Raw genomic sequence first — 25,240 nt, forward strand, 5'->3', positions numbered from 1 at the left:
TGTTCAAAGGAGAATCCAAAGAACAGACACATTTGTAGATAAGGAAGATTCAAATGAACTTGCAAATGGACCCAAAACTGGCTTATCTATAGAGGATAAAATTCATTTGCATGCCCATAGACAAGATCATTTGCTGTACTGCTGCCAGATCTCTACAAGTTAACTTTTATCTCTACAGAGTTTTAAAATAGTCTAGTCCAAGACAAAGGGAAATATCTTTGAGGATCAGACAATTCCCGGAAGTTTCAGTATTCCATTAAAAGGATATCCATTAATCTCTTTTGCTTATGCCAAAACCTTACATTTCTCCTTACCCATCACAAACTAAAGGTTTTAGGATGTACTATTGGAAAAAGCTGCTGGTCATACACAGGTCTTCTCTAATTTCTGGTTTGGATTTAACCATTCATTCAAAAAAATTTTATTTACCATTAATTATGTACTTAGCATAGTATTAGACAAATTTTGAAAGTATTGGATCATGGTCCTTGCTCACAAGCTGTTTACAATCTCAACAAGGAGACAAGACATACAGCAAACTATTAGTCAATAAAGTTTAATTAACTGCACAATTGTGAATACAATCAGAAAATGAGCAGTATAAAAGGAAATATTTATAGAGGCAAAGAGTTCTTCAAATGCATCTGATTCCCCTAACACAAGAGAAAAAGTCTCCCCTAAGAAATTATAGCCTTATAGCCCTCCTCTCTGTCCACCTAGACTGTATTCTTTGGTTCTCTCTCCCTTTCCCCCTCCCTCTCTCTCTGAGTTCTCCACTTAAATAATGCTTCCCAAGATTCTAAAGTTTTATACTAGATGTTGATAAAGATGGACACACAAGGGCCGCAAATATACATTTAAAAGTGAGCTCTGGGGATGTGTTTCGCAAAATTAATTTCAAAATTCGTGGTACCATAATTCTAATGCGAACCCAGAGAAAGGTAATTCCCCAGCTCGAGCATCCATCTTCTGAATCGCTACAGGCATACTGTAAAAATAGCTAAAGTAATTTTTTTTTCTTCTTAGCTCCCATACAGTAGGCCTTAATAAGGCGGTTCCGCCCTTAGTTTCTTTCTGCTTCCTTAAGACGGAGAGCAAGTGTTTTGCCCTATTCCGAAATGGCCGCCCAGGCGTCACACGTTCTGCGCATGTTTCTTGAACGCAATTCAGGGCTAAGACAATTCAGTACTATCGCTTGCCTCGCAAGATGGGGACTTCGCCGTCCGCTAGACTGAACCTCCCAGCATGCCTTGCAGCCGGCCGGGACACTAGATGTGGAGTGATGGAGATCTGTTTTCGCCGCGGAATCTGATGTAGAGGCTGAGGTGGAGGCTTGGGCCTGGAAATTGGAAGCAAGTGGAGGGGAAAAATGGAAGCGTGGCGCTATGTGAGAAGGGGCTACGGCCGCTGTGTGGTGGGAAGAGGCCGGTCAGTAGTGTTGAGTGGCGGGAAGGAAGAGGGAGGGGCGGGAGCCCGGTGTTAATCCGAGGCGGGGCGGGCGCGGGGAGGAACAGGAGGGAGAGGGTTGGGGCAATGGTGCAGCCGGGACGAGCCTCTGGAGACCCTTAGGGGATAGGTAAACCCAGCACGACATTCGGCGGAGGTGGGGTCCGTGACCCTGGTATAGAGCGCGCCGGCCGCGGGTGGGGCTTGTCGCTCCTGGACCCGGCTTTGTCTTGGACCCCCGGACCCCTTCCCCCCAAGCTAGGCCTTAAACTAGCCTCACCCGCCGTGTCCGCAGCCTCCTCCCAGACCTCGCAGCACCGGACCGGGGGCTGACAGGCCGTGGGAAGGCCGCTGGTCCTCGCAGTAAGTTCCGGCGGGGCCTGACCGCACAGGAGGCAAGCGTGTTATACACACGCCTATGGGTTTGTTGTTTGTTGGTGTGTCGTTGTCTCCAGAACTTTATCATTTGTATACCAACCTTTACGATTATTACCAAATTCTGGTTCCAACTGTACTGTTGCTACCTACTGGATATTTTTCTTTAAATTGACTCACTTTTTTACGAAGCGTTTAAATAGGTGCTACCCAAGTTAGCATCGCCCTAAACAATAACCGCGAAATCTGGGGTTTGATGTACTGATTATGGTGGGCGGTTTCCCCCTAAAACACTTTGAAATACTTAGATATTGAAAATCAAAAAGTTTGTGTACCATATAAAACCGACTTGTGTGATACATTTGGGAAGTACAGCATTGTATTAATCATTACATAGATCGTGGGGATCTGGGTTTAACTCCAGTAGGTGTGGGACTTGATTCAATTCGACAGTGTTCCCTGAGTTGCTGTGTGCCAGGTATGGGTGCTAGTCTCTTGGGACGAGCTGGAAATTAAAATGAATAAGAAAGCTCTGGCCCTGAAAGAACTCATCTTCTCTAGAGAAAAAGATGTTTATATAAATAACTATAAATATAGAAAATAAGTGTTTTAATAGAAGCATTATTTTTCAGTATGGTAGCTATTTAGGATAGAAAATACAGGGAGCAAGTGGCCAAATCTATGGCTTTCAGAGTTGTCACAAAGCAGGATAGACGGCCCATGTCATGCCTTTAAAGTTTTATAATTAAGTTGAATTTAGAGAACAATTTGAGAATGTGTGAATGCAAAAATATATCATAAAAATTTTAAAATGAAAAGGACATAACATAGAAGTCAAATAACAGTAAGTGCAATTTAAGCAAAATTCCTTGGGTGATGGAAATGAACATTATTGACACTATTTTTCAAATGTATCTTTAATGAATTCCTGAGGAAAGGATAAAAGTCTTTCTCAGAATCCTAATATTTTGTCAGAATAGTATAGTAAGAAGAACTTGGTTCTTAAATTGCATTCTTTCTTGAGAGCCTGAGACCAACAAATCTATTCAAAATAATGTTAGCACTACTCTGGAGGTACTTCGGATGATAGGTTGAATTGGTGCTCATGGATTTGGAGTATTGGTGAATTGCTAGTAAGTAATCTTTATCCTCTTTGACTCTTCCGAGTAGAGAAGCATGCTTTAAAAAAAGAAAAAATAAATTATATTTCCACAGATTAGCAAAAGAAGTGGTTTTGTGAAGTTGGGTGGAGCTTTTGTTTTCTTAGATATGCAAGTGTTTGGAAAGTCTAACCCTGGTATATAAAACTGTTCAGAAATGTGTTTTTACTCTAAGCTCAAGTTGGAGGAGAGATATACTTTAATGGTGGCCAGATATGTGTTCAATATTTGATTTAAGTGTTCCATTTGTTGTAAATTTTACTTTTCCTTTGAGTTTTATTAGGTGCTAGGAAGTTATTTTGAATACCAGTTTGATGGTTGATTAGTCTCTCATTGACCTGTGGACTTTTGGAGGGGTATGTGGTGTTTTGGGAGCCTGAGTCACATTCTGTGTTAAATATTATTCAGAATATCATTCATGGTTGTTTAGGGAGAGTGTATTGAGATATTACCTCTAATAGTTAAATCATGGGTGCTTTTTTCACATCCTTCACAGATTTAGAAGTAGTCAGATTTTAAATATTAGACATTCTCTTCCCTTGAGAAAGCATGAGTTTTAGATTTTGTGTATTATAGCGGAACAAAAAGTGGTGCCTCAGGGAGTGTATTTATGTCTTTTAGATACCCCATGTTACCCCATCACCCGAAGAGTCTGAGCAGAGAATGGACTACACCGTGGGAGAAACTGCAAAGGTGTTGCTGGAGCAGACACATTACTAGTTGTATGAGATGGCCTGGACATTATTCTCGTGCTCCTTACCCGTACTTCAGTAGTAGGCATTTTTCACTAAATTGGAGACCACCTTGTTTGTTTGAGACTAGAACTCAGTTTCAGTACTGGAACTGGAGACCTGACAACCTGAGCCAGACATCTTTGATTCATCTTTCTAGTTACGTCATGAACTCTGAGGGAGATGAGCCTTCATCAAAACGAAAATACCGAGGTAAAGGGGGCATTTATCATGGTGTAGAAACAGACATGAACAATAGACTAAATTGAAACTTTCAAATATAATCTTTAAGAAAACCTCCTGCAGCTTTTGGAGATGTTTTGTATTTATTTTTAGCCAGTAGTTTTCTGTTAGGAAAAAATAAATTCTTTTAAAAATGTAGTCTTCATTTTTATCTTCAATTAACTGTGTATTTCTGACAGTGAAAATAGAAATGACTCTAGAGGTAGAATAAGGGTTGGGAAAGAATGGAGAAACAGATAAAGACAATCAATTAGTTTAAGAATAATTTCAAATCTAGTGGTTGTTAAACTGAAGTCCTTAGTTTCCTAGAAATTGATAGCTGTATTCTTGAAAGTCCACACATGTATAAAAAAATTAATTTTATATTTCCATTTTTAATGCTAACTTTTTAAAAAAACTCTTATATAAGACAAAGGACTTTTTTAAAAAATGGAAACATCATAAGCAAGAGATGTTTTCTCACAGGGTAAGATTTTAGTTTCTTAAATCAGTATTTCTCCAACTGGAATCAGATGATGTTATCTTGAGAGTTCATGGGAAGTTTTTTTTTTTTTTTTTTTTAATCATCATTTTATTGAGATATATTCACATACCACACAGTCATACAAAACAAATTGTACTTTCGATTGTTTACAGTACCATTACATAGTTGTACATTCATCACCTAAATCAATCCCTGACACCTTCATTAGCACACACACAAAAATAACAAGAATAATAATTAGAGTGAAAAAGAGCAATTGAAGTAAAAAAGAGCACTGGGTACCTTTGTCTGTTTGTTTCTTTCCCCTACTTTTCTACACATCCATCCATAAACTAGACAAAGTGGAGTTTGGTCCTTATGGCATTCCCAATCCCACTGTCACCCCTCATAAGCTACATTTTTATACAACTGTCTTCGAGATTCATGGGTTCTGGGTTGTAGTTTAATAGTTTCAGGTATCCACCACCAGCTACCCCAATTCTTTAGAACCTAAAAAAGGTTGTCTAAAGTGTGCGTAAGAGTGCCCACCAGAGTGATCTCTCGGCTCGTTTTGGAATCTCTCTGCCACTGATCATGGGAAGTTTTATCTTTTAAAAAGGAACCACATTTTGAATTCAAGTTTGAGAAAGTTTTTCCTAAATGTGTTGATTACGTCTATTTTTTTCTTATATTTTTACATTCATTGATTCCCTCTGTGCCACCATACTTTCTCCTGCGCCTCATGGGAAATATAAATGAATTAAGTAGGATTTGGAATTGTCCTTCTACATTGAGCTATAGTGAAGATAACTTTCCTGAGATATTTGAAAGTAGGCTGTATGGGTGTTAATTTGTAAGTTGTGACATGTAAGTCAATCAAAGGAAGGCATTTGGAGTGTCTCACCTGGGAGTCAGAGCTGGAAGAGTTAATTAGTGCTCTTTGGAGTGCTTCTTTGTTACCAGAAAGTAGTCTACATGTACAGGAGTCACCTGTATTCCAGTCAAAGTTAAACTCATGTTCAAATCAATGTATAATTTATTGCTACACAGTTTACAAAGAACCTTGTTAGAAAAAACAAACACATTTAAGTAGAAATTCTAAGCCCCCAAAATGAAAATCTTTGCTTACAACTTAACCACAACGTATATGGATAAACCAGGAATATTTGTTTGAATGAATGAAAGGTGTAATTTGGATGTCTTAAAATCAGATTCTTAAGAACAATCTATAATCTGCAAATCTAGGGCTGTACCACAACATCAGATAGCTTTTCATTAGTTTATTGGTTGTTCATCAGGTCAGCACGCTCCTCTATTGTTTAGCCTTTTGTAAATCTGTTACACTCAAGAGCTGTGGTATAGTGATACAAGCATGGGCTTAGGAACCACTGCTTTCATTTCCGCTCTACCGCTAATTGAACTTGAACAGGCTACTTAACATCTCTGCTCCTTGGTTTTCTAGTGTTAAATAATACCTATTTTGAAAGCCTGTTGAGGATGAAGTAAGATGTGTCCAAGTGTCTGACACACTGTTGGCTTCATAATAGGTACTCAGAAGATTGTTGTTGTTTTCCCTTTATGGATGGGGAGTTACATTTACATATTGATAAGCCTTGATTGCAACCTGACTTTTTATATGTCCATTCTTCCTAGGTATTGTGAATAAGGAAAATGCTCTTCGTTAAGCTTCTGATATTTCACTAATACTTTTCAATCAAGAAAACAGCATTGCTAACTTGCCTATCACTTTAAAGTGGTATTTGAAGGATTTTTCTGACACAATTATGACTTTTTAACTAGGCACCCTAAAAACCCGATCAGGCCTATTGCTTACTTTCTTTGATTCATCTGTCTTCTCTGCTGTGATCACCTTGTTCCTCCTGACATGGAAGGTATATAAGCTTTCATAGTGTGAATTTATGTTGTGAAATATATGAAGACCAAAGATTGTCCACTCTATCAGTGTTTTCAAATTATCTTCCATGGAACCCTAGCATTTGAACACATTTCTGTAAGTTTATTAAAAGCAAATGTGGTTAGAATAAAATGTGTATTTACCCCTTCATTCCAGCCCCAGCCCAACATATACCAGGGAATGGTGTTCTGTGACATAAAAAGTAATGCTGAAGGGTTCTGCAGCTCTAGAACTTTGAAAGCCACTGTATTTATTAAATAACTTGATAGTCCCAATTGTTTAAAAAGTAGAATTGCAAAAATAGTCAATTTACAAACTCTTAATTGCCAGGGCTAAAAATCTTAATGCATTTATATGCCATTATATACGCATATTTTACAAGAAAATAGGAATGCATATTGTAGGCCCTTCATCTTTCTTATTTTAATAGGGTGGTGACTCCAGGGTAGTGCCATAACTATTTGTGATAGCTTAATATTTTGTTTGCATGACTAGAGCCCTTTCCATGTTGTATACATATGAAGACTTTTTGATTTGTGGCTAAAACCATCATAGACAGTCCCCAATTTATGAATGAATTGTTGCCTAGAAACTTGTTGGTAACCAGTTATGTTTCCCCCATAGAAACCATGCTATCAGTCTCCAAATAACTGCAGAACTAGTATAATTAGCCTTAGTTCTGGGCCTTTGGGGTAGGATTTTCCATATTCAGTGACAGACAGAGGAGATATTTTCCTTCTCTTTCCTGGTTATAGAAGAAGACTTAGTATAATTTTGAAATAGTCAATGGATTTTGTTTCGTTTCATTTTCTTCCCTTTACCCTTGTCCTCAGATGCCAGCACCTTCTGGTATCATAAGCCCCCCATTCCCTTGTTCCACCCAGACCTCACTGTTCATAAATTATCTTCCTCTTCTATCCTCTAGTCAAAATTAATATTCTCTCAGTTCAACAGATATCAGCCATTTAGATATTGAGGAAAATGATGTGATTTAACTAATTTACCAGAAGGTATCTTTAAATTTTTACTTCATTGGCATTTATATACCTGTAGTGTATTGATATTGACTGTAAATATATTATCACTGAAAAATCTTACATAATCCTACCACTCAGAGATATCTCCTCTTAAAATACCAGTGTCTTTCTTTTCAGTCATTTTTCTTCCATGTATAAATGTATAGACTATTTTAAACCCAATTAAAATTTTAATTAGTGGGAATTTCAGGCATTGTAATCCAGTGGATTGAAATTCTTCATGTAGGATGGAAGAAGATATTCCAGGACTGAGATTTTTTCATGTAATCTAATCATGCGGGAAGTCCCTCTCCAGATCTGTTTTTCTAAGTTGTTCCCATTTCCTATTTTCCCTTTCCTCTTCTTTTGAGCTCATAGATTCTCTTTAAGTTACAAGTTTTGTTTTGTTTTGTTTCATGGCTTCCATGGCAGTAAAAATATCTTCTTTAATAGTGGGATAAGGTAGACAAGATGGAAGGTGAATACATATAGTAGTCATTTCTAAGTCGAGGACTGCCTATAATTGCAAAATCTCATGCTTTTTGATTCTCTTTTCATCATTTTTGCAGAGTACATGATGTCTTTGCAGAATATAAGTTATCACACATTCCTGGTTGCTGCATGCTAGGTTGGTCAACCAGCCATTATCATTGAATGGCAATCTGTAACTATGTCACATTTAACTTTTGCTTTGGTATGCATTAAAAAAAAAAATTTCTTTTGTTCATTGTTTGCATCGTTCTACTTTAGTGTTTTAGACTGTGAGCACTTTCATATATTGCCATTATACACCCTTCATTCATGTCTAAACCAGAATTATGAGCTAAGAGTTATTTCTGAATCCTAATTAATCATTGATAATCTTATCTTACTAATCAGAAAAAAATATATGAAATTGTCTTATTGAAAAGCCAACTCTGACATACAAATCTGTTATGATTATAAAGTTGCTAAGAACGTCTGTGGTGTCTTTATGATGGTTTCATAAAAAAGTATGAAACCATCACCCCTTAGTTTTATTAGCACATATTCTCATCCTCCAGAATGACTTTTAAACCTATTTTGTATCTCTTGGTCAGTCAATATATCATTTTATTGCCTGCATAACCAATTTGTTGACAACGTCTAGTTATTTAGTGCTATATTGTCATTTACTAGGGAAGAACATTCTGTTATTGCCTATGGGAATTTTTAAAAGGCAAGAAAATATTTATATACAAGAAAATATATGATCTTTTAAAATTAATTCTTTATATTTTGTCCAATATATTTTGACAGGCACAATAAACCGACATTGGGAATATATATGTAGCCATAATAAAGAAAAACCGAAGATCCCAGGAGACAAAAATGTTGCGCCCAGATGTGAAGATAGTGAGAACAAGTTTGACTTTTCAGTGATGTCCTATAATATACTTTCACAAGATTTGTTGGAAGACAATTCACACCTCTATAGACACTGCCGGCGGCCACTATTACACTGGAGTTTTAGGTTCCCCAATATTCTAAGAGAAATTAAACACTTTGATGCAGATGTAAGTACAAAATACCATTAAAATTCTTCACTCAAGAAAAAGTTGTTTTCATTTGTGAACTGAACAGTTTTATCCCTTTTATTTGTGGGGCAAGAAGGCAAGATGTTTAAAATATTGATGGTACAGTTTTTAAAAAAGTATTGACTTCTAGAGAGTCATTTGCTAGTGGTTGTTGTTATAAGTAATCATCTCATTTTTCAAAAAGGATCCAAAAACTTACAAGTATTGGTGAAATTTGAGATAGAAACTGGTAATATCAAGTATCAGTAGATATTTCCTTAGATTTTAAATTTAATAATTCATGTAAAAATTCAATCTAGATGATGACATGCGTAGAAATCAACCTTGTAAGAAAGGACCAGAAGGATTTAGTACTAATGAATATTAAATTAAATTAAGAGTATTTCCTTTGAGGCATAGCAGTTTTGGGTAATAAGAGAGCTCCGTATCATTGAAGGGCCAGGGTTTTTTAACTGATGAAATTTGGAAACATTAATTTGGTAGATGTATAAATAAGAAAAAAGAATTGTCTTTTGTTTCACCTCTCATCAGGCTTGAAATTTTAAAAGCCTGTTTTAAAAGATGAAAGCACCAGAAAATTCATATCTGGATCTCTATTTATAATGTTTTAATTCAAGCCTTTTTTTTCTTCCAAGGTACTTTGTTTGCAAGAAGTTCAAGAAGATCATTATGGAACAGAGATCAGGCCAAGTTTGGAATCGTTGGGTACAATGTAACTTTTATTTTAGCCAAATTTACTTTTGAAGATTTATGTATACTATTAAAGTATAACTTGCTAACAAAGATGTATGGTATATTTGAGCCAAAAATCTTAATTTTGAAAACTTAACCCCTTTTTTAAGGAAAAGAATAAGCATTTCAAGTGGAAACTTTTGTGTTGATTTATAATTTTAATTCAGTGGGAAGGCATATAAGACTCTTTCATTAGTTTCCTTTACCAGGAGTTCAGCTTGCCACTAGAAGACCTCTGTGATTCTGAGCCCTGTGAGATCAGGGACCATTCTGTCTAGTTCATCATTATAACACAGTGTCAACCAGTGCCTAATAGATAGAAACTAAAAAACTTTTTGTTGAATGAACACTTCTAGAAACAGGTTATCTGTGGTCACGTAAGTTTGAGAAATACTTCCCATTCTGCCCTTCTTTGTTCACTTGTTTAGCAAGTATTTTTTGAGTGCATGACACACACTCTTCTAGGCAGTTGGAATATAGCAGTGAACCAAAGAGATAAACTTCTCCGCCCACATAGAGCTTATATTATAGCAGACAAAGGTCAATAATAAACCAAATAAATAAGTAAATAGTATATTAGATTATGATAGTTTTCTGGAGAGCAGCAGGGATGAAGGAGGTTTCAGTTTTAAACAAAATGATCAGAGAAGGGCTTACATAGAAGGTGACATTTGAGCAAAGACATGAAGGAAATGAAGGAGCAAGCAATGCCTAGAACATTGCAGGCAGTGGAATAGCAAGGGAAAAGGCCTTGAGGTTGGCGTGTGTTATGGCAGGCGAGGATCCCAGTGTGGTTCAGGTGGAACGGCATGAGGGTGGAAGAGTTAGAGGTGAAAAGGTCAGCGAGATGGAGGTGTAGAAGGGGGCAGGTTATTACAAGGTCTCACTGCTATTGTCATGATGGTTTTTACTAGAATGGAAAGGATAAGAGTGTTAATGCATATTAGCATATTAAAAACCGAAAAGTCTGCCAAAGAAGAGACTTACTAGATTTAGTCCTATTCCAACACGAAACATCTTATGTTCATGTTTTGCAAAATGTACTTTAGTAAACACTGTTGAAAAATATTAGGAGAGTTGTGTTTTGACATATGTAACAGTCCCTTCTTTTAAGTTCATTTATTTTTTGCAGGTTATCACTGTGAATACAAAATGCGGACTGGAGGAAAACCTGATGGCTGTGCCATTTGCTTCAAACATTCCAAATTTTCACTCTTATCAGTGAACCCAGTGGAATTTTACCGCCCTGATATACCTCTGTTGGACAGAGACAATGTTGGCTTAGTGTTGCTCTTGCAGCCCAAGATTCCGTGTGCTGCCTCTCCTGCTATCTGTATAGCTAACACACATCTATTGTATAATCCAAGGCGAGGTGATATTAAGCTGACCCAGTTGGCAATGCTACTGGCAGAGATTTCCACTGTTGCCCGTCAGAAGGATGACAGCTTCTGCCCTATTGTTATGTGTGGTGACTTTAATTCTGTTCCTGGTTCTCCACTCTATAGTTTTATAGAGGAAGGGAAATTAAATTATGAAGGACTTGCCATAGGAAAGGTAAGTACTTGCTTTGTTGTCATCAGGGGGTGGACTTCATTATAATGTGAGGAAAGTCATTCCGTGGCAGTTTGAAAACCTTGGATGGTCCAGTAGCTTCACTTTACCAAGTTTTGGAGATTTTCCACAACTACCAAGTAAATTGTATTAACGTGGTTGAATTTCATCCTTTCCATCTGTCCATGGCAACATTCTGCTTGGAGGAGTTAGCAGGCAACAAAAAAATCCAAAATGGGGGAGAATAAAAATAAGGAGCCACTCACAAGATGGCAGAATAGAATTTTGAATGCCAGATGTTGGCAATAAAATAATGCTATGATTTTTTTTAAAATAGTAATTTAATACTAATAAATTTTCCTTTACATGAATATAGACGTTTAACTTCCTTAGTTTAGTATAATTTATCTCATGTTTTTATTTTTATGGATCTTTCCTCTGCTTATTTAGATCATTTGACCTTCAATATATTATCCAAAATAAGCTCTCCACCACTGGAGTTTTGAGTGATAGTTTAAAATTTTATCATAAAAGTTGCTCTCGCAATATTCTACACGATAGGAGCTATATTGCAGGTAGGAAAAAGATGAACATTGAGTCCAAAGCTAATAGATCATTTGGATGTCCAAATTATAGAAAAACACATATAGGAAAAAATTGTCATTTTCTTATGAATAAGCACTTTCTAAACTGTATTTGAACAAAATTTTGTTATAAGCACAAATAATCACTTAATATAATGAATAAAAGGTAATATTTACCGTTCTTGGATTACCTTTTATTTTAAGACATAAACTTTATTTATTCACTTAAGATACCTGTTGAAATTTTCTTTAGGTATCTGGCCAGGAACAGTCTTCCCGGGGACAAAGAATTTTATCTATTCCAATTTGGCCCCCAAACCTAGGTATCTCACAGAACTGTGTGTATGAGGTACAGCAGGTACCAAAAATAGAAAAGACAGGTAAGTGTTTGCAATACATTTTGGCATTCTTTTTGATAATTCTGCTCCATTTGAAGACATAAAATTAGATTTTAAAGGAGTAACATCTTAGGGATGAATATTCATATTTATAAGTATATAGTTATTTGCTTATTCTTTTTTTTAGAAAAGCTCTAAATTTGCCTTTTTTAAATTGAATTTCCAAAATTATCTTTGATGAATTATTTGCATGTTGCCTTGCAAATATTTGCGTTTTATTTTTGCTCTCTAATTTTGGAGACTATCTAGAACCTACAGATTTCAGGATGAAATACTTAATTAGCCATCTATCTCAACTAGATATGTCTTAAATGTTGTTTCTAGAGTAAGAGGAATATGCTAAGGAAAACTAGGACAAAACAGTATATTAATAGTACTAATTCATTTACATTTTTTCTTACAGACAGTGATCTGACACAAACACAGCTGGATAAAACAGAGGTCGTAGTGACAGCTGACAAGTGAGTTCTGTTTTTTAGAAAACAGTAGACATTTGCTGACTTCAGTTTAGTAAAAAAAATAAATTTCTCAAAAATCACTTGGATAAAAAATGAAGAAAATGATAATATTCCTTGTTGATCAGGAGTACACGCTCAAGTCAAATAGACCCGAGTTCAAATCCTGATTCTTAGTTTTTGGCTGTCTGATTTTGAGCAAGAAACTTAACATCTTTGAGGTTCAGTTTCCTTATCTATAAAGGCATACCTCCGAGATATTGAGGGGTCAGTTCCAGACCACTGCAATAAAGTGAGTCTGGTTTCCCAGTGCATGTAAAGGTTATGTTTGCACTACACTATAGTCTATTAAATGTGCATTAGCATTGTGTCTCAAAAAAACAATGTAAGTACCTTAATTAAAAAATATTTTATTGCTAAAAAATGTCAACCATCATCTGAGACTTCAGCAAGTTGTAATCTTTTTGCTGGTGGTGGTGGGGGAGATGTATCTTTCTTGCCTTAATGTTGATGGCTACTCACTGACCAGGGTGGTGGTTGCTGAAGGTTGGAGTGGCTGTGGCAATTTCTTAAAATAAGACAACAGTGAAGTTTGCCACATCGATTGATTCTTCCTTTCATGAAAGATTTCTCTATAGTGTACAATGCTGTTTGATTGCATGTTGCCCACAATAGAACGTCTTTCAAAATTGGAGTTGAACCTCTCAAACCCTGCTGCTGCTTTTAGAATATTTATATAATATTCTAAGTCCTTTGCTGTCATTTCATCAGTGTTCACATCTGATGTAAATTCCGTCTCAAGAAACCACTTTCTTTGCTCATCTGTAAGAAGGAACTCCTCATCCATTCTAGTTTTTCATGAGATTGCAGCAGTTCAGTCACATCTGCAGGCTGCATTGCTAATTCTACTTCTCTTGCTATTTCCACTACATCTGCAGTTACTTCCTCTGCTGAAGTCTTGAACCCCTCAAAGTCATCCATGAGGGTTTGAATCAACTTATTCCAAACTCCTGTTAATGTTAATATATCTTCATCAGAGCTCTCAGTGACCAGGTGCACTGTCAGTGAACAGTACTGTTTTGAAAGGAATCTTTTTTTCTGAGCAGTAGATCTCCACAGCGGGCTTCAAATAAACCATGTTGTAAATAGATGTGCTGTCATCCAGACTTTGTTGTTCCATTTATAGGGCACAGGCAGAGTAGATTCAGCATAATTCTTAAGGACCCTAGGATTTTCAGAATGGTAAATGAGCACTGGCTTCAACTTAAAGTCACCAGCTACATTAGCCCCTAAAAAGAGAGCCAGCCTGTCCTTTGATGCTATGAAACCAGAAGTCTTTTGACTTCTCCCTAGCTGTGAAAGTTCTAGATGTCATCTTCTTCCAATAGGAGGCTGTTTTGCGTACATTGAGAATCTGTTGTTTAGTGTAGCCACCTTCATCAGTGATCTTAGCTGGATCTTTTGGAGAACTTGCTGCTGCTTCACTTTGCACTTGCATGTTACGGAGACCACTTCTTTCTTTAACCCAATGAACCAACCTCTGCTAGCTTCAGACTTTTCTTCTGCACTTTCCTTACCTCTCTCAGCCTTCATAGACTTGAGAAGAGTTAGGGCCTTGCTCTGGATTAGGCTTTGGCTTGAGGAGATGTTGTGGCTGGCTTGATCTATCCAGTTGACTAAAACTTTCTCCATATCAGCAATAGTGCTGTTTCACTTTCTTATCATTTGTCCGTTCAGTGGCATATCACTTAATTTCCTTCAAGAACTTTTTCTTTGCATTCACAACTTGGCTAACTGTTGGTGCATGAGGCCTAGCTTTTAGCCTGTCATGGTTTTTGACCTGCCTTCCCCTGCCTTCCTCACTCAGCTTAATCATGTCAAGCTTTTGATTTAAAGTGACAGAGGCCCAAGGAGAGGGAGAAAGATAGGAACAGCCAGTTGGTGGAGCAATTGTTCAACACACATTTGTCGATTAAGTTTGCAGTCTTATATGGGCATGGTTCATGGCACCCCAAAACAATTACCATAGTAACATAAAAGATGTGATCACAGATCATAACAGATATAATAATAATGAAAATCTTTGAAATATTGTGAGAATGGCTAAAATGTGACACAGACACGAATGTTGAGCACATGTTCTTGGAAAAATAATGCCAGTAGTCTTGCTTGATGTAGGGTTGCTGCAAACCTTCAAGTTGTAAAAAGTACAATATCTGGAAAGTGGAGTACAGTGAAGCACAATAAAATGAGATATGCCTGTAATTTGGATGTTGAGGGGATTAGGTGAGGTGAAGAATGTAAAGCATGTTTGACGCTGGTGTTTAAGCAGTGTTAGTAAAAGCAAGCAAACAATCTATAGGACAATTGGTACCAAAAAAAATAGCAAAAATGATCATTTTTGGGAGATTCGTCTCTTTGGGGGATTCCTGAACTGTCTAATATTGTAGCTCTTTGATAGTTTTGATTTAAGTTTTAACATTTAAATTTAGGAACCAAATTAGAAACATCTTTCATTCATTTTATCTGTTTTCTTCTCAATCTTACTCTATTCTCTATGCCTTAATTATTTTAAGAAAATATTTTCTCAGAAATAAGAAACTAGTAAGAAAATAAGCAATTTTTTAATTTTTAAAAATGAATCTTTTAAAATGCATGATTAAACCTTTCAAATACAATAAAAAACTTCCTTGAGTAAGAATAGTAAAGGCTAATCTAACAAATATTTAGTTTTGAGTAAATTGTAAATCTTTTTGCAACAAAATGGGGTATAAGAAAACACAAGATACTTTTAAGTATCTGTATATAAAATATAGGATATTCAAATATATATAGATTATATCTGTAAAATGAAAAGTTGATAGTAAGATAACAGTTTATAAAAGAGACAGACCTATGTTATATTTGAAAATATTGAAAATATTATGTCCCTAGACCATAAGAAGTTACTGAAAACTTGGAAGTTAAGGACACTTTTAAGAAATTATCTTTGTTGATGTATGAGCTCTGTAAAAGCAGGGACAGTGTTTTTATCTGTATATCCTCAGCACCTACACCAGTGCCTGGAACTTGGTAGGTATTTGGTAAATGTTTGTTGGATGAATTAATTTTTTTTTAAATTTTGCTTTCCTTCAGGACATATAATATCCTAAAATATCATGGTATAGGTGTTAATAGGAAATAATTTTTAAACCCATTACCCATAACATCACATGTATTTGTAATGTGGATTAAATGTCAGCCACTATAGAAGCTGTTTTAAGATGCAGTACAAAATACTCTCATGTCATAGCAAAGTCAGTCTTAGAAAATGTGGACTCTCTAATATCAAAAGTCTAGTGGGTTCCAAATAGCATTCCTGAAGGCTACTTTCATTTTCTTTCTTAAAAACACCTCAAAAATGTTGTGTTGTTTTAGAATATGTGTTTGGTTAGTGGAGGCTCTCAAACATGCTATAATTAATAAAAAAGATCTTTTATAACTAATACAGAATTAATTATTGAGCTTTTTCCCCATGTAGTATAGCCTTGTTGTTAATGGATTTTGGATATCACCTCATGAATATATGAATCAAATTATGATATGTTCTGCTTAAATAAAGTTTGTCCTAATATCTGGTCTTAGTCTGGAAAGTAAATAAAAATGTACTTTAAATAGGAGGAATTGTAAAAATCATGAAGCTTGATGGATACTAAACACTTTTTCTTTTCAATTTAGATTATCTTCAAATTTAAAGCACCATTTCAGCTTGTCATCTGTTTACTCACATTACTTTCCTGACACTGGAATTCCAGAAGTGACCACATGTCATTCCCGAAGTGCCATAACTGTGGATTATATTTTCTACTCTGCAGAAAAGAAAGATGTTTCTGGGCAACCAGGTAAAGAATGCATGTAATCTTAAATTCTGCTAGAGAAGCACAGTAGCTAAATTCTTAAGGCTGAGGTTGAGAAAGTTAGCTAAACCTCTAGATGAAGCTTTAGATGCAAAAGTTAAAAATATTTTAAATTGACAGATTGGTAATATCTGTGCATAAATCAGTTAATTAGCTGCATTATGATGACGGAGGCAGTGAAACACCCCAAAGCATGTTACCCAAGAATTATATCCTCAGCTTTACTCTTCAGTTCTAGTCAGCTTTTGATTTCCAGGTGTTTCATATTGCGCTCTGGTTTTACTTGCCATAAATTTACTGGTTTTCCTGTGACAGCAACTGAAAAGGTTGTATTAATGGTCGTTGTTCAGTATGGTGTTTAAATTTTACTAAGGCATGCTGCCTTCGTTGTAGAACCATGCTTATGCTGCTAACAACAGACAATTTTGTTATATTGACTCTGGAAAATTGGATCTTTCTGAGGAAAAACAGTCTATAATAGGACTTTGTGTTTTCAAAAAGCAAAGGTGATAAAACTTTTCTTTGTATGATTCAGTGACAATCAGGTTTTAAATATTAAACAGAGGTTTTTAAGTAGAGGAGAAAATGCAGTTTAAAATAACTGGAAGTCAAAAAGTGTCCATTCAGAAAACTTTGGGAGTCCAAAGTTTTCACATGGGCAGCTGTTTTTTCTATTTCCCCTTTTTATCTCTTCTATTTTTCTTGCACTAGTTTTCTTTTCCCGTTTCCTATTCTTCCCCCCCACCCCACCCCCCTCTTTCCTACTGGAGATAAACTTATTAGAACACTCAGGAGATGGCTTACTCCTCCCCACTAGGTCAACTCCGGAAAATGATGTTCTGATAGTTCTCATTCTGACAAAAGACCACTAGGCGGCAGGAGAGTGTCATGGATGTGCATCTCATATCTCTTTAACATTAAGTGCGTGTCATCTTTTACTCTAATTCTGTGGATACTGGTGCTGTAGGGGCAAATTACATTAATTTATTCTCCAAACTTTATAATATTCCTAACTCAACTGTGGTAGGGTCTGTCTGGCTTTATGCAACTACAGAATAGTTACAGATGAATTTATGTAGCTGTCAATCTCGAGTTATTCTTAATATTCTTATGTATTACGTTGATATTTTCTTTTAAATACTATTTGCAAAATGTGAAGTAGAAAATATCTGAAACTGTGCATTTGAGAATTATAATTAAGTTGTAACTCAATAAAACTTCAATTGTAGTCTAAAACATGTTTCATATTAGTCTTCTGGAGTGATCGCTATTTGATATGTTGTTTAGAAAACAAGACTATATGGTTACAATAACTTACTAAGACAATTGCCCTAAATATGTATGTGCTTTTTTAATGTAGGAGCTGAAGTCGCTTTGGTTGGTGGCTTGAAACTTCTAGCTAGACTGTCACTTCTTACAGAACAAGACTTATGGTCTGTTAATGGACTTCCAAATGAAAATAACTCTTCAGATCATCTGCCTTTATTAGCTAAATTCAGACTTGAGCTCTGACTCTTCTTTCATTACATACATAATTTTCTTTCCATCTTGTATTCTTTTTGAAAGAATATAAAGTCATTAAGAGTTTGCATGTTGTTTATTTTTTACATTGTGGAATTTCTGAAGAGGTTATGTTAAATGCTTGAATCAGCTATTGGGCAGAAAAGTTTACTAGAGTTTTCTTTTTTAATAGTGAAAAATATTTTCCTGACAAGAGAGATCTAAATGCTCTTTATTGTAAAAGAGATGTAAATGGTTTGTATTGTAAATCTCAGTAAAATTGGCTGTGATTTTTAAATATAGTGTTTCTTCTTTGGTCCTCTTGGTAAAGAATTTCATGTTTGGGGCAAGTTTTATAGTGGATCCAAAGTATCTTTCATTCTTGCAAACCACGAGTAGTTTCCTTTCTAGAAGGCCTGATTTCATTGGTAGAACTTGGTGTTTTTTAAGTCCTGATTAGTTCATCTCATTAAATTATTGGATTATTCATAAGTGTCCAACCAACCATTTTAGGTTATTTTTGAATGGGCTAGATACTGCTTTTTAAAATTGTACAAAATGTTTAATCCATTTTGTTATGAAACTCTGGAGGTGTATGCCCTTGTTTTCCTAGCAATCTTTTTCTTTTTTCTATTCAGTTTCAAGAAAAGACTTCTGGGTTGGGGGAAGAGATTTTATTTTACTGAACCAGTTCTGTGGAAATTTATTTTATTAGGAAAATTGTCTTTGGAACAAAGTGGCAGCTCTAAGATTATTTTTGTTATGCTTTCAGAAATGTGAGGAAGCCTGCAAAACTCTAGGGAGATACCAACTTTGAGACCTACTCTTCTTAAGTAGTAATTTTAATTGTTGGTTTTAATAGTTTTGTTTCTAAAATTTTTATGCTTTGTTTTCTTTTATTATAATGATGCACCATCATGAGAAAATGGTGCCAACTTTTTTTATGAAGTGGTTAAGAGAAGGTCTCATAAATCCTGAAGTTGGCTTTATTATCAGTGTTTGAATCAAAAGTTTTAAAACATAAAAAGTGAAAAATTATTCTGTTTTAATATTGGTATCAAAGAATTATGTGCATCTTTATGAAGTAATTTGACATTAAAGTCTAAAAGATTTTTCAATGGGTTTTATTAATAGAATATTTCATCTTAAATAGAAAAGCAGTAGTTAGTTCATTATCTTGGATTTTAAAAGTTTCTGCACAAAGCATTTTATCATAATTATTTTTTAAAACTAAAATTAACCAGATGAAAACCCCAGAGAAGGCATGTCGAGTATAAGGATTTGCCTAGTAAAAATGTAATAAGCAAGTACTTTTAAATGTTTAATTTTTCTTTTTTTTTTTTTTTTTGGTTTTTATTTATAGTATTAACTATAGTTCCAGGATTTTCTACATTTTCTAATAATGGTTTGTAGAAATTATATGTCCTAATTAGCAGATACAGTTATCATCAAAGTAATAACAGATAGTATAATTATCCCTTTTTAATGTTGGGAAAATAAAATGGAAATTCATTTGATTAATCACTGCTTTGTATTGTTTGAGTTTTATTTACAAATAACTTTATATGTACGTCATTGTTAACAAATTGACATCCCTGAAAACTTCTGTGAAAGTATAATTTTTCATATCTTGATCAATATATTGTGATTTTAGTCTCTTTTCATGTGCTTTACTTTGATAGTTAATCCATAAAATTGCTTTCTATTCTAGTTTATAGAATGAAGTATTATTTTCTGGACTGGAAGCTAGAGAGGGTCAGTGTAACATTCTCACAGATTTTTGAAGCTCCATTAGAAATAATTATCTACTTGTCTTTACTTTTCTTGGTCAGGGGAGTGGGGAAGTCTGCTGGACCCTCATATTTACCTGCCCCAAATAATAAAATCTGGCTAAATACTAAAACTAAATCTCCCACCCTGTCTCAAGTGCCATACTATCCAAGTTTTAAATAGAAACTGTAGAGTAATGAAATTTTGGTTTTATTATACCTTTTGAAATCATATTATTCATGTTTGAATTTTTTTTTTTTTAATTTAAAAACTGTCTTCTTTTATTTCTTTGCTTTCCTAAAAACAAACTTAAAGACAGAGTTCAAGGGGTTAGGGAAACAGGCTTTAAGTCATTTGCACTTTATACATGTAAAATACCTAATAAATTATTATACTAGTACTTCTGTGCCTGCAGGTTTTGTGGTAGGTGTGTTAAGGTGTAAGCTTGCCTGTTGTTTCTTCTGAATTATTCCATTACCTGTTTTAGTCTTTATCACTTAGGGTGATGCTAAAAAATAAGTGAGTAAGTGAAGAGATATGCAAAAATAAAGTAATATTTAATATAGAGTCTGAAAATTGTGAGAAGGGTGAGAGAATGATAAATTAGATCACAAGAACAAATATGTGATAAGAGGACAAGGGAAAAAAAATCACATCAGCTTATATTTTTAGAAGAAGAAAAGAAATTCCTAAGTTTCCAGGATGGTTTTATTAAAGTCCCATGCTATGTATAAACATACAAGTGATGAGAAAAACATTAACTTGAAACATGCACTTACCTGGCATTCTCTAAAATACCATTGTACAAGTTTTCATTTACTTAGAAAAATACCCACTAATACAATCACAGTTTTTCTTAAAGATTAAAAAAAAATGTATTGGCCAGAACAAAGTCCAAGAGAATAAACAAGATTCTGAATTGTATGCCAAAAAAACTGTACAGGTTGTACATAAAACTATAGCTTACAAAAGCCTTGGGTATAATAAGAATACTGAATTAAGATTTCCAAAGTTCTGTTTACCAATATCTATTAATAAAATCCTTATGAAATAATTGCCTTAGAAAAAGTGAAATGCTCATGATTTCAGAGTGTATAGAAAATACTAAATATCACTTTCTGAAATAAAGTGTACTCAAAACAGCATAACCTATAGTCTAAAATCAAGATTTCTGTCATACATTTAAACTTTGCATATATTGACATGATGGTTTAATCATAAAATTTCTCTTGCATTAACTGATTTAAACTGGATTTCAAATCATTTCATAGTTTTATTTTTTATTTTTTGAATTATAGCCAGCCTGTAAAATAAACTTTTGTGGTAAGGGATAGGGGTAAATCATGTCATGGTTTTCTTGTGTGTGGGTTTTTTTTGTTTTGTTTTGTTTTTGTTTTTGCTTTAATATTGTTTTAATTAAATTATTGCACTAGAATTTAGGAGTTTGGCAGCTTTCTTTTATCTTTTTAAAAATTAACATGTCCCATACAAAACAAAAGAATGGCTTAAACTAAGAACATTTTAATTGAATTTTCATGTTTCTGTGACTAAACCTTGCTTTGGGGAAATGAATCTTAAAATCAAGAAATGAGTGTGGAAGAAATTAGGTTACTAATTGAGTGATCAAGCCAGTTGACAGTTTTAAGGCTTATATATTAACACATTAGAAACAGTTTATATTTCTATTCTTTTCCCCTTTTTTGTGTGTGGGAAACAAGAGGCTATGCAACTATTTGACATTCTATATTTTGGATGCAACAAATCCTTAAGTAATACTTGGCAAACCCTTTTTCAAGCTCTTGGGATGGTTGCAGTGTTGAATACTTAGTGGACATAAAAAGTATCAGATTGATAAACAGAAGGATATATATATATATAAAGAGAGAGAAACAGCTAAGTTAAATTGTTTGAGAAGGAGAATGAAATGATTCATGGATGATGGCAGCCATGCGGCTGCAATGGGTTTACCTTGCAAAGATATGCAAAGATAACTCATTTTAAGCTCTACTGATAATGATATTCTTGAAGAAAATTATTAAATTCAGGATTCTCCACTTTTACTGTATTTTAATCTAATTAAGATGTCCACTTACTTGGTCCTGTTCATGAAAAGGGACATTAGACTTCCTTCTTTTTAAAGAAAACAGTACTTCCCATTGATAATATTGATTTTTAGGGAAAAGTGATCTCATGGCTGAAGGATAAACTCCTTTTGCTCTCCATGTCACCACCAGAGGTTTTACTGGTAAAGGATCTCAGTCTTTCCTTTAACCACCTTGGACAAAGAAAGCCAGAGAGGAAGCGCTAAGACTGAAATAACAGTTTTGTTAACTAGCAGATAACACTTAAATATGCCTTTTGGTCTTATCAGTTGGCATGGTTGCTAAGATAAAACAAGTAAAATCAAAACTGTACTCTTTTGTACAGGCTATGTTCCCTGTCAGTGGTCTGTGGCCAGAAGTTACACTGTAACTAACTGTATGCAAGCCAGATATTCATACTGTGCTTCATGGAGTAGATCACACTATAAGGTATAACACTGTACCAGAAGACTTTTCCATTAAAAAAAAGTTCTGAATCTCTAAGTCATTGTATTTCCTATTACTAGTTCCTAAATGTCGTGAAGTGGTACCTAAAAGCAAGGTACTAGAAAAAAAAAATCACATTGTATTGTATTTGGTCTTAATATAAGACATCAGAAAACATCTCTTAACAGCAGTGAGTCCTTCAGAATCAAATTTGTGTAATAGTGCATTACCTCTTGTGCTTTTTGCTGGAATCTGCAAAGTTTAAATGTTAGTGACAGAACATAGACTAGCTTCTGAATGTGATTTTTTTTTTGCCTTGTTTTGAAAGAACAAAAGCTGCTGTCAGTGAATGCTTTAAGAAGGATTAAGAAGGAAGTAACTCCAGGATCCTGAAAATGTTTCCCGTATTGCCAGAAGAATTTCAGTGCTTTCTAATAAAACACTTGCATATAATATCTTAAGTCTCATCACATATGTGCACCAGGAAAAAGACTCCAAACTTGTGGAGATCCCCATGGGAAATATTGGGGAAACAATACAAATAGAACATTAAAAAACCAAAACACCATTAAGTTGCATATCTGATGTCAAGATGCTGAGGTAATATTGACTGCTTAAAAAAAATGCCACCTATCTTTGCTTCTGTTATTGCTGAAAAAGACATTAATACTAATTGAGTTACCTTATTTTACCAAAAACAGGAGAGAAGATGTCATGAACATTTACTACAGGTGAGAAATAATGTTCAAAGCAAGTAAAAGAAAATAGGCAAGTGGAAAAATATAAAAACTACAGTTAATGATTGTTATTGTTTCAATCTTGAGTGAGGGAGACGTCCAGCCCCAGTGGGGTTTATTACTTAAGCATTTTCATGGTTGCCCCTTAGTGAATTTTTTTAAAGTTAATTGTTACTGCCCACTCAGATTCTATTTCCAGGTGAATCCTTAAAAATAAAATTCACAAGTTCTTAATAAATAGTTGCAATTCCTCCTGAAGATGTTGGGTAAAGTGCAGAGAGAAGCACCACAGAAGCCCTCTTGCTGACCATTATGGCTTGGCTAAATCCGGATTTGATAGCCCACTTCATTCAGAGTGCTGAGATCAGCCACCTTCTTCTCAGGCAGTGCAGGCCTAAGGATGAAAGATAGAGAGGTGGGGTGGGGGGACAGTGAAAAAGACAGAGAAAGACAGCTTAGCATTTTCAAGGGCTTCAGTTTCCCTTACCTTTCTGATATTTGGTCCTTTCCACTAGCCCTAACACCCAGCTCTACCTCTTTTTTCTTAAGTCTACCTTTATAGGTTTTAAGGAGCATTTGTTTTTTAATTTAATTTTATTGAGATTGTTCACATACCATACAATCATCCAAAGATCCAAATTCCACAATCAGTTGCCCATGGTACCATCATAACTGCTATGCAAACATCACCACAATGTTTTTTTTTTTCAGTTTTTAGACATTTTCATTACTCCAGAAAAGAAAGAAAGACAAACAAGAAAAGTCAAATCTTCCCATACCCCTAACCACCTCCCCTCCATTATTAACTCATAGTGTTGGTATAGTACATTTGTTGCTGTTGATGAAAGAATGTTAAAATACTACTAACTGTAGTACATAGTTTGCAGTAAGTATATTTTTTCCCTATATACCCCTCCATTGTTAACTTCTAGTTATAGTGTCATACATTTGTTCTAGTTCATGAAAGAGATTTCTCATATTTGTCCAGTTAATCACAGACATTGTCCACCACAAGATTCACTGTTTTATACACTCCCATCTTTTATACTCCAGCTTTCTTAAGGAGCATTTTAACAGGCTTTTGTAGAGTTAAAAAAATTTGCAAATTGCTAAATGAACTACCTTGTTCATCTTGAAGGCCTGACTTTGGTCACACTAACGTTTAAAATCCAATTGTCTGCAAACCTTGCAAGGGTCTAAAAAGTCACACATACTACAGTAGAACTAAAAATCTGAGCCAAATTCTCCTTGAAACATTGGCTTTCTCAGTGTTTGTGCCCCAGGGGGAGGCCAGGAACTACAAAGGACAACTCAGGTTTCTGTGGAATGACTCAATTATCTTCATAGAGGATTAATATTCCAGGTTTTTATGTATAAAATCAGGGTGGATCTTTTAGAATTAATCTGAGAAAGCATGGTTGATGTGGAAAATTGTTCAGTGGCAAGTTTTCTCTTTTTAAAAAATGTTTCCTAAAGTACTTTCCAATATAAAACTACATATAACACATTTATATGAAATCATATAAGAAGCTAATTCAAGTTGGTAAAAAAAATCAAGTTGCTCATCATCTTTCTTCATTAAAAGATACTTCCTAAATGTCTCTCCAATACAAAACTATGTGTAAGCATTCTCATAATTTATTTTATATCTTTTCCATTTCTTATTGAGCCTCTTCTTACCTTCTTGGATAAGAGATAACAAGATTGTAAACCAAACAGGATGTTCAATATGTCTAGTGAATTCTAATTCAAAAGTTTCACATTTAGCCATTTCTATAAGAAGATCAAAGACATTTTTAGGTTATACATGAACCTTGTTCTTAAGTGTTAAGAAAAAGATCAAAATGAAAATTAATTATTTTTAAATTCTTGCTTTAAATCTTTGATTTCCTAACAGCAAGTGGTTTTCCCCTGGCATGCAAGTGGTCCAACTCATTCAGTTCTTGACACAACTAGAAATCAACAGCTAGCTTCTCTGTAGGGCCCGTAGGCTCTGGCAGAAAACTCCAATACCCCCTACACACATATACACGTACTATCTCAGCGATGCGGGAACAGACATCAACAGATGATGATCGTCCTCTCCACAATTTGATTATTCAAGGTGGTCAAGAAACCTTTCCTGACACCAAGTACAGAGCTCCACCCCGATCAAGATGGCAGAGTGAGAAGCTTCAAGGCTCC

The 25,240-nt window shown here is 34.9% G+C and overlaps 2 protein-coding genes across 10 annotated transcripts in view; one reads left to right on the plus strand and one right to left on the minus strand.

The window, feature by feature from the left end:
- Window positions 1-1,147: 1,147 nt before the first annotated feature.
- On the plus strand, window positions 1,148-23,637 carry ANGEL2 (angel homolog 2). Of its 8 annotated transcripts, XM_037824118.1 has the most exons (10): window positions 1,148-1,428; window positions 3,603-3,925; window positions 8,628-8,884; window positions 9,541-9,610; window positions 10,770-11,191; window positions 12,026-12,152; window positions 12,574-12,631; window positions 16,343-16,506; window positions 22,219-22,322; window positions 22,648-23,637. In XM_037824118.1, exons 1-10 carry the CDS (start codon window positions 1,370-1,372, stop codon window positions 22,666-22,668), a joined length of 1,605 nt encoding a protein of 534 aa, XP_037680046.1. In that variant the 5' UTR covers window positions 1,148-1,369; the 3' UTR covers window positions 22,669-23,637. The 8 variants fall into 8 exon arrangements, with proteins under 8 accessions (XP_037680046.1, XP_037680089.1, XP_037680038.1 ...); XM_037824161.1 differs by lacking the exon at window positions 22,219-22,322 and having other exon boundaries at window positions 1,150-1,428; window positions 22,648-23,636; XM_037824110.1 differs by lacking the exons at window positions 22,219-22,322; window positions 22,648-23,637 and adding an exon at window positions 17,882-20,191 and having other exon boundaries at window positions 1,153-1,428.
- VASH2 (vasohibin 2) overlaps window positions 20,482-25,240 on the minus strand; it is a 37,673-nt gene continuing 32,914 nt past the window's right edge. For both annotated transcript variants that reach the window (XM_037824191.1, XM_037824183.1), the window contains exon 8: window positions 20,482-23,450. In XM_037824191.1, coding sequence (XP_037680119.1) covers window positions 23,378-23,450 — 73 coding nt within the window. In that variant the 3' untranslated portion in view covers window positions 20,482-23,377. The remainder of the gene's footprint in view (window positions 23,451-25,240) is intronic.

The sequence above is a fragment of the Choloepus didactylus genome, chromosome 2, assembly GCF_015220235.1.
Source record: "Choloepus didactylus isolate mChoDid1 chromosome 2, mChoDid1.pri, whole genome shotgun sequence".
Taxonomy (NCBI): Eukaryota; Metazoa; Chordata; class Mammalia; order Pilosa; family Megalonychidae; genus Choloepus; species Choloepus didactylus.

What these genes read in the sequence shown, in the direction of transcription:
- ANGEL2 (XM_037824110.1), top strand. Translation starts at nt 1,370, where the DNA reads ATGGAAGCGTGGCGCTATGTGAGAAGGGGCTACGGCCGCTGTGTGGTG. An exon ending in ATCAAAACGAAAATACCGAG is followed by an intron (nt 3,926 to 8,627) that starts GTAAAGGGGGCA and finishes ATATTTTGACAG; the next exon opens with GCACAATAAACCGACATTGG. An exon ending in GTCGTAGTGACAGCTGACAA is followed by an intron (nt 12,632 to 16,342) that starts GTGAGTTCTGTT and finishes TTTTCAATTTAG; the next exon opens with ATTATCTTCAAATTTAAAGC.